A 10,325-nucleotide genomic window follows, 5' to 3' on the forward strand; every position below is an offset into this window, starting at 1 on the left:
CCTCCCCTGCATAACAATACGACCCCCTCAAAACTTTCCTCCCCCACCGCAAAACTGCGCAAACCCTAAAACGCCCTCCACGGCAAAACTGTGTGACTTCTTGAACCCTCCCCCCGCCACATAAACAGTTATTCTGTTCAAACATGCCGCATTCCCGCCCCTCCTCCCGGCAAAGCTGTGCAACCTCTTAACCCCTCCCCCCTACCCTTCCCCCCTCCCCCACTGTACCTCCACTCGATAACCCATCCAACTGGCAAATTTGTTCAAACCCTCATAGCAGTGCCAACAAACTCTCCCACCCAGCAAAGGATGTTGGCCCCATTCCGGTTCAGGTGCAACCCGTTTGACTTGTAACGGTCCCATCTTCCTCAGCCATCCAACTTTTCAGCCACTCATTCACCCTATCCTCCTCCTCACTCCTGCACTCTGTCAAATTGGGGCAATTTAGCATGGCCAATCCACCCAACCCGCACATCTTTGGACAAAGAACAAAGAAAATTACAGCACAGGAACAGGCCCTTTGGCCCTCCAAGCCTGCACCGACCGTGCTGCCTGACTGAACTAAAACCCCCTACCCTTCCGGGGACCATATCCCTCTATTCCCATCCTATTCATGGATTTGTCAAGACGCCCCTTAAAAGTCACTACCGTATCTGCTTCCACTCCCTCCCCCGGCAACGAGTTCCAGGCACCCACCACCCTCTGTGTAAAAAACCTGCCTTGTACATCTCCTTTAAACCTTGCCCCTCGCACCTTAAACCTGTGCCCCCGAGTAATTGACTCTTCCACCCTGGGGAAAAGCTTCTGACTATCCACTCCGTCCATGCCCCTCATAATCTTGTAGACTTCTATCAGGTCTCCCCTCAACCTCCGTCGCTCCAGTGAGAACAAACCGAGTTTCTCCAACCTCTCCTCATAGCTAATGCCCTCCATACCAGGCAACATCCTGGTAAGTCTTTTCTGTACCCTCTCCAAAGCCTCCACATCCTTCTGGCAGAGTGGCGACCAGAATTGAACACTATATTCCAAGTGCGGCCTAACTAAGGTTCTATAAAGCTGCAACATGACTTGCCAATTTTTAAACTCAGTGCCCCGGCCGATGAAGGCAAGCATGCCGTATGCCTTCTTGACTACCTTCTCCACCTGCATTGCCACTTTCAGTGACCTGTGTACCTGTACACCCAGATCCCTCTGCCTATCAATACTCTTCAGGGTTCTGCCATTTACTGTATATTTCCTATCTGTATTAGACCTTCCAAAATGCATTACCTCACATTTGTCCGGGTTAAACTCCATCTGCCACCTCTCCGCCCAAGTCTCCAACTGATCTATATCCTGCTGTATCCTCTGATGGTCCTCATCGCTATCCGCAAATCCACCAACCCTTGTGTCGTCCGCAAACTTACTAATCAAACCAGTTACAATTCCCTCCAAACATTTATATATATTACAAACAGCAAAGGTCCCAGCACTGATCCCTGAGGAACACCACTTGTCACAGCCCTCCATTCAGAAACACACCCTTCCACTGTTAGGAGACAATGTGGGGACAATTTAGCACGGCCAATCCCCCCAACCTGCACATCTTTGGACACTAAGGGACAATTTAGCATGGCCAATCCCCCCAACCCGCACATCTTTGGACACTAAGGGGCAATTTAGCATGGCCAATCCACCCAACCTACACATCTTTGGACACTAAGGGACAATTTAGCATGGCCAATCCCCCCAACCCGCACATCTTTGGACACTAAGGGGCAATTTAGCATGGCCAATCCACCCAACCTACACATCTTTGGACACTAAGGGACAATTTAGCATGGCCAATCCACCCAACCCGCACATCTTTGGACACTAAGGGGCAATTTAGCATGGCCAATCCACCCAACCTGCACATCTTTGGACACTAAGGGACAATTTAGCATGGCCAATCCACCCAACCTGCACATCTTTGAACACTAAGGGACAATTTAGCATGGCCAATCCCCCCAACCTGCACATCTTTGGACACTAAGGGACAATTTAGCATGGCCAATCCACCCAACCCGCACATCTTTGGACACTAAGGGACAATTTAGCATGGCCAATCCACCCAACCCGCACATCTTTGGACACTAAGGGACAATTTAGCATGGCCAATCCACCCAACCCGCACATCTTTGGACACTAAGGGACAATTTAGCACGGCCAATCCCCCCAACCTGCACATCTTTGGACACTAAGGGGCAATTTAGCATGGCCAATCCACGCAACCCGCACATCTTTGGACACTAAGGGACAATTTAGCATGGCCAATCCACCCAACCTGCACATCTTTGGACACTAAGGGACAATTTAGCATGGCCAATCCACCCAACCCGCACATCTTTGGACACTAAGGGGCAATTTAGCATGGCCAATCCACCTAACCTGCACATCTTTGGACACTAAGGGACAATTTAGCATGGCCAATCCACCCAACCTGCACATCTTTGAACACTAAGGGACAATTTAGCATGGCCAATCCCCCCAACCTGCACATCTTTGGACACTAAGGGACAATTTAGCATGGCCAATCCACCCAACCCGCACATCTTTGGACACTAAGGGACAATTTAGCATGGCCAATCCACCCAACCCGCACATCTTTGGACACTAAGGGACAATTTAGCATGGCCAATCCACCCAACCCGCACATCTTTGGACACTAAGGGGCAATTTAGCATGGCCAATCCACCGAACCTGCACATCTTTGGACACTAAGGGACAATTTAGCATGGCCAATCCACCCAACCTGCACATCTTTGGACACTAAGGGACAATTTAGCATGGCCAATCCACCCAACCCGCACATCTTTGGACACTAAGGGACAATTTAGCATGGCCAATCCACCCAACCCGCACATCTTTGGACACTAAGGGACAATTTAGCATGGCCAATCCACCCAACCCGCACATCTTTGGACACTAAGGGACAATTTAGCACGGCCAATCCACCCAACCTGCACATCTTTGGACACTAAGGGACAATTTAGCATGGCCAATCCACCCAACCCGCACATCTTTGGACACTAAGGGGCAATTTAGCATGGCCAATCCACCTAACCTGCACATCTTTGGACACTAAGGGACAATTTAGCATGGCCAATCCACCCAACCTGCACATCTTTGAACACTAAGGGACAATTTAGCATGGCCAATCCCCCCAACCTGCACATCTTTGGACACTAAGGGACAATTTAGCATGGCCAATCCACCCAACCCGCACATCTTTGGACACTAAGGGACAATTTAGCATGGCCAATCCACCCAACCCGCACATCTTTGGACACTAAGGGACAATTTAGCATGGCCAATCCACCCAACCCGCACATCTTTGGACACTAAGGGGCAATTTAGCATGGCCAATCCACCGAACCTGCACATCTTTGGACACTAAGGGACAATTTAGCATGGCCAATCCACCCAACCTGCACATCTTTGGACACTAAGGGACAATTTAGCATGGCCAATCCACCCAACCTGCACATCTTTGGACACTAAGGGACAATTTAGCATGGCCAATCCACCCAACCTGCACATCTTTGAACACTAAGGGACAATTTAGCATGGCCAATCCACCCAACCTGCACATCTTTGGACACTAAGGGACAATTTAGCATGGTCAATCCCCCCAACCTGCACATCTTTGGACCCTAAGGGGCAATTTAGCATGGTCAATCCACACAACCTGCACATCTTTGGACACTAAGGGACAATTTAGCATGGCCAATCCACCTAACCTGCACATCTTTGGACACTAAGGGGCAATTTAGCATGGCCAATCCACCCAACCTGCACATCTTTGGACACTAAGGGACAATTTAGCATGGCCAATCCACCCAACCTGCACATCTTTGGACACTAAGGGGCAATTTGGCATGGCCAATCCACCCAACCTGCACATCTTTGGACACTAAGGGGCAATTTGGCATGGCCAATCCACCCAACCTGCACATCTTTGGACACTAAGGGACAATTTAGCATGGCCAATCCACCCAACCTGCACATCTTTGGACACTAAGGGACAATTTAGCATGGCCAATCCACCCAACCCGCACATCTTTGGACACTAAGGGGCAATTTAGCATGGCCAATCCACCCAACCTGCACATCTTTGGACACTAAGGGACAATTTAGCATGGCCAATCCACCCAACCTGCACATCTTTGAACACTAAGGGACAATTTAGCACGGCCAATCCACCCAACCTGCACATCTTTGGACACTAAGGGACAATTTAGCATGGCCAATCCACCCAACCCGCACATCTTTGGACACTAAGGGACAATTTAGCATGGCCAATCCACCCAACCCGCACATCTTTGGACACTAAGGGACAATTTAGCACGGCCAATCCCCCCAACCTGCACATCTTTGGACACTAAGGGGCAATTTAGCATGGCCAATCCACCCAACCCGCACATCTTTGGACACTAAGGGACAATTTAGCATGGCCAATCCCCCCAACCTGCACATCTTTGGACACTAAGGGACAATTTAGCATGGCCAATCCACCCAACCCGCACATCTTTGGACACTAAGGGGCAATTTAGCATGGCCAATCCACCTAACCTGCACATCTTTGGACACTAAGGGACAATTTAGCATGGCCAATCCACCCAACCCGCACATCTTTGGACACTAAGGGACAATTTAGCATGGCCAATCCACCCAACCCGCACATCTTTGGACACTAAGGGGCAATTTAGCATGGCCAATCCACCGAACCTGCACATCTTTGGACACTAAGGGACAATTTAGCATGGCCAATCCACCCAACCTCAACATCTTTGGACACTAAGGGGCAATTTAACATGGCCAATCCACCCAACCTGCACATCTTTGGACACTGAGGGACAATTTAGCATGGCCAATCCACCCAACCTGCACATCTTTGGACACTAAGGGACAATTTAACATGGCCAATCCACCCAACCTGCACATCTTTGGACACTAAGGAACAATTTAGCATGGCCAATCCACCCAACCTGCACATCTTTGAACACTAAGGGACAATTTAGCATGGCCAATCCACCCAACCTGCACATCTTTGGACACTAAGGGACAATTTAGCATGGTCAATCCCCCCAACCTGCACATCTTTGGACCCTAAGGGGCAATTTAGCATGGTCAATCCACACAACCTGCACATCTTTGGACACTAAGGGACAATTTAGCATGGCCAATCCACCTAACCTGCACATCTTTGGACACTAAGGGGCAATTTGGCATGGCCAATCCACCCAACCTGCACATCTTTGGACACTAAGGGACAATTTAGCATGGCCAATCCACCCAACCTGCACATCTTTGGGACACTAAGGGACAATTTAGCATGGCCAATCCACCCAACCTGCACATCTTTGGACACTAAGGGACAATTTAACATGGCCAATCCACCCAACCTGCACATCTTTGGACACTGAGGGACAATTTAGCATGGCCAATCCACCCAACCTGCACATCTTTGGACACTAAGGGACAATTTAACATGGCCAATCCACCCAACCTGCACATCTTTGGACACTAAGGGACAATTTAGCATGGCCAATCCACCCAACCTGCACATCTTTGAACACTAAGGGACAATTTAGCATGGCCAATCCACCCAACCTGCACATCTTTGGACACTAAGGGACAATTTAGCATGGTCAATCCCCCCAACCTGCACATCTTTGGACCCTAAGGGGCAATTTAGCATGGTCAATCCCCCCAACCTGCACATCTTTGGACACTAAGGGACAATTTAGCATGGCCAATCCACCTAACCTGCACATCTTTGGACACTAAGGGGCAATTTAGCATGGCCAATCCACCCAACCTGCACATCTTTGGACACTAAGGGACAATTTAGCATGGCCAATCCACCCAACCTGCACATCTTTGGACACTAAGGGGCAATGTGGCATGGCCAATCCACCCAACCTGCACATCTTTGGACACTAAGGGACAATTTAGCATGGCCAATCCACCCAACCTGCACATCTTTGGGACACTAAGGGACAATTTAGCATGGCCAATCCACCCAACCTGCACATCTTTGGACACTAAGGGACAATTTAGCATGGCCAATCCACCCAACCTGCACATCTTTGGACACTAAGGGACAATTTAGCATGGCCAATCCACCCAACCCGCACATCTTTGGACACTAAGGGGCAATTTAGCATGGCCAATCCACCTAACCTGCACATCTTTGGACACTAAGGGACAATTTAGCATGGCCAATCCACCCAACCTGCACATCTTTGAACACTAAGGGACAATTTAGCATGGCCAATCCCCCCAACCTGCACATCTTTGGACACTAAGGGACAATTTAGCATGGCCAATCCACCCAACCCGCACATCTTTGGACACTAAGGGACAATTTAGCATGGCCAATCCACCCAACCCGCACATCTTTGGACACTAAGGGACAATTTAGCATGGCCAATCCACCCAACCCGCACATCTTTGGACACTAAGGGGCAATTTAGCATGGCCAATCCACCGAACCTGCACATCTTTGGACACTAAGGGACAATTTAGCATGGCCAATCCACCCAACCTGCACATCTTTGGACACTAAGGGACAATTTAGCATGGCCAATCCACCCAACCTGCACATCTTTGGACACTAAGGGACAATTTAGCATGGCCAATCCACCCAACCTGCACATCTTTGAACACTAAGGGACAATTTAGCATGGCCAATCCACCCAACCTGCACATCTTTGGACACTAAGGGACAATTTAGCATGGTCAATCCCCCCAACCTGCACATCTTTGGACCCTAAGGGGCAATTTAGCATGGTCAATCCACACAACCTGCACATCTTTGGACACTAAGGGACAATTTAGCATGGCCAATCCACCTAACCTGCACATCTTTGGACACTAAGGGGCAATTTAGCATGGCCAATCCACCCAACCTGCACATCTTTGGACACTAAGGGACAATTTAGCATGGCCAATCCACCCAACCTGCACATCTTTGGACACTAAGGGGCAATTTGGCATGGCCAATCCACCCAACCTGCACATCTTTGGACACTAAGGGGCAATTTGGCATGGCCAATCCACCCAACCTGCACATCTTTGGACACTAAGGGACAATTTAGCATGGCCAATCCACCCAACCTGCACATCTTTGGACACTAAGGGACAATTTAGCATGGCCAATCCACCCAACCCGCACATCTTTGGACACTAAGGGGCAATTTAGCATGGCCAATCCACCCAACCTGCACATCTTTGGACACTAAGGGACAATTTAGCATGGCCAATCCACCCAACCTGCACATCTTTGAACACTAAGGGACAATTTAGCATGGCCAATCCCCCCAACCTGCACATCTTTGGACACTAAGGGACAATTTAGCATGGCCAATCCACCCAACCCGCACATCTTTGGACACTAAGGGACAATTTAGCATGGCCAATCCACCCAACCCGCACATCTTTGGACACTAAGGGACAATTTAGCATGGCCAATCCACCCAACCCGCACATCTTTGGACACTAAGGGACAATTTAGCACGGCCAATCCCCCCAACCTGCACATCTTTGGACACTAAGGGGCAATTTAGCATGGCCAATCCACCCAACCCGCACATCTTTGGACACTAAGGGACAATTTAGCATGGCCAATCCCCCCAACCTGCACATCTTTGGACACTAAGGGACAATTTAGCATGGCCAATCCACCCAACCTGCACATCTTTGGACACTAAGGGGCAATTTAGCATGGCCAATCCACCTAACCTGCACATCTTTGGACACTAAGGAACAATTTAGCATGGCCAATCCACCCAACCTGCACATCTTTGAACACTAAGGGACAATTTAGCATGGCCAATCCACCCAACCTGCACATCTTTGGACACTAAGGGACAATTTAGCATGGTCAATCCCCCCAACCTGCACATCTTTGGACCCTAAGGGGCAATTTAGCATGGTCAATCCACACAACCTGCACATCTTTGGACACTAAGGGACAATTTAGCATGGCCAATCCACCTAACCTGCACATCTTTGGACACTAAGGGGCAATTTGGCATGGCCAATCCACCCAACCTGCACATCTTTGGACACTAAGGGACAATTTAGCATGGCCAATCCACCCAACCTGCACATCTTTGGGACACTAAGGGACAATTTAGCATGGCCAATCCACCCAACCTGCACATCTTTGGACACTAAGGGACAATTTAACATGGCCAATCCACCCAACCTGCACATCTTTGGACACTGAGGGACAATTTAGCATGGCCAATCCACCCAACCTGCACATCTTTGGACACTAAGGGACAATTTAACATGGCCAATCCACCCAACCTGCACATCTTTGGACACTAAGGGACAATTTAGCATGGCCAATCCACCCAACCTGCACATCTTTGAACACTAAGGGACAATTTAGCATGGCCAATCCACCCAACCTGCACATCTTTGGACACTAAGGGACAATTTAGCATGGTCAATCCCCCCAACCTGCACATCTTTGGACCCTAAGGGGCAATTTAGCATGGTCAATCCCCCCAACCTGCACATCTTTGGACACTAAGGGACAATTTAGCATGGCCAATCCACCTAACCTGCACATCTTTGGACACTAAGGGGCAATTTAGCATGGCCAATCCACCCAACCTGCACATCTTTGGACACTAAGGGACAATTTAGCATGGCCAATCCACCCAACCTGCACATCTTTGGACACTAAGGGGCAATGTGGCATGGCCAATCCACCCAACCTGCACATCTTTGGACACTAAGGGACAATTTAGCATGGCCAATCCACCCAACCTGCACATCTTTGGGACACTAAGGGACAATTTAGCATGGCCAATCCACCCAACCTGCACATCTTTGGACACTAAGGGACAATTTATCATGGCCAATCCACCCAACCTGCACATCTTTGGACACTAAGGGACAAGTTAGCATGGCCAATCCACCCAACCTGCACATCTTTCAGACTGTGGGAGGAAACCGGAGCACCCGGAGGAAACCCACGCAGACACGGGGAGAACGTGCAGACTCCGCACAGACAGTGACCCGAGCCGGGGATCGAACCGGGGTCCCTGGCGCTGTGAGGCAGCTGTGCTAACCCTCCAGGCCACTCTCGTGAGGCGTCACCCACAAGGATTATCTCCAGAATTCCAGCTTACCTTCATCCCTTTTCCAAGGCTCTCGAAGTCACTGAAGTCCAAGCCTTCCTTACAGGAGTAAAGACATTCCAGCACTTCCCGTGGTTCCAGAGCCCCGGGTCGGAGTGTGAATCCAGCCAGGAACCCCTGAAGGAATCGATCCAGCAACACTTCAGATCCTGTCCCGGATCAGGAAGGGGCAAGAGACAAGAGGGACATCGATCAGAGAGAGAGACAGAGACAGAGACAGAGAGACAGACAGAGACAGAGAGAGAGAGACAGAGAGAGAGAGAGAGAGAGACAGAGAGAGAGAGACAGAGACAGAGACAGAGAGACAGAGAGAGAGAGAGACAGAGAGAGAGAGACAGAGAGAGAGAGAGAGAGACAGACAGAGACAGAGACAGAGAGAGAGAGAGAGACAGAGAGAGACAGAGAGAGAGAGAGAGAGACAGAGAGAGAGAGAGAGAGACAGAGAGAGAGAGACAGTGAGAGACAGAGAGAGAGAGAGACAGAGAGAGAGACAGAGAGAGAGACAGAGAGAGAGACAGTGAGAGAGAGACAGAGAGAGAGAGACAGAGAGAGACAGAGAGAGACAGAGAGAGAGAGACAGTGAGAGACAGTGAGAGACAGAGAGAGACAGAGAGAGAGACAGTGAGAGACAGAGAGAGAGAGAGAGACAGAGAGAGAGAGAGAGACAGTGAGAGACAGAGAGAGAGAGAGACAGAGAGAGAGACAGAGAGAGAGACAGTGAGAGAGAGACAGAGAGAGAGAGAGACAGAGAGAGAGAGAGACAGAGAGAGACAGAGAGAGAGAGACAGTGAGAGACAGAGAGAGACAGAGAGAGAGAGACAGTGAGAGACAGAGAGAGAGAGAGAGACAGAGAGAGAGACAGAGAGAGACAGAGAGAGAGGGACAGAGAGAGAGAGACAGAGAGAGACAGAGAGAGAGACAGAGAGAGAGAGACAGAGAGAGACAGAGAGAGAGACACAGAGAGAGAGAGCGAGATAGAGAGAAAGAGACAGAGAGAGAGAGACAGAGAGAGAGAGACAGACAGAGAGAGAGAGACAGAGAGAGAGAGACAGAGAGAGAGGGAGGGAAGGAGTGAGGTAACTGCTGGCTGCCTCCTTATCCCCAAAGACCCCCTCCCTCCCACAGACTGCCCGTAAATTGTCC

At 49.7% G+C, this 10,325-nt stretch overlaps 1 protein-coding gene across 1 annotated transcript in view; it reads right to left on the bottom strand.

Annotated features, from left to right (window-relative positions):
* LOC144490781 (calsyntenin-3-like) overlaps positions 1-9,331 on the bottom strand; it is a gene marked incomplete at its 5' end in the record, with an annotated part of 26,672 nt that extends 17,341 nt beyond the window's left edge. The window contains one exon of the mRNA XM_078208483.1: positions 9,174-9,331. Within this exon, the coding sequence (XP_078064609.1) occupies positions 9,174-9,331 (158 nt within the window). The remainder of the gene's footprint in view (positions 1-9,173) is intronic.
* Between the last annotated feature and the right edge of the window lie 994 nt (positions 9,332-10,325).

Source organism: Mustelus asterias, unplaced genomic scaffold (assembly GCF_964213995.1).
Source record: "Mustelus asterias unplaced genomic scaffold, sMusAst1.hap1.1 HAP1_SCAFFOLD_3786, whole genome shotgun sequence".
Classification (NCBI taxonomy): Eukaryota; Metazoa; Chordata; class Chondrichthyes; order Carcharhiniformes; family Triakidae; genus Mustelus; species Mustelus asterias.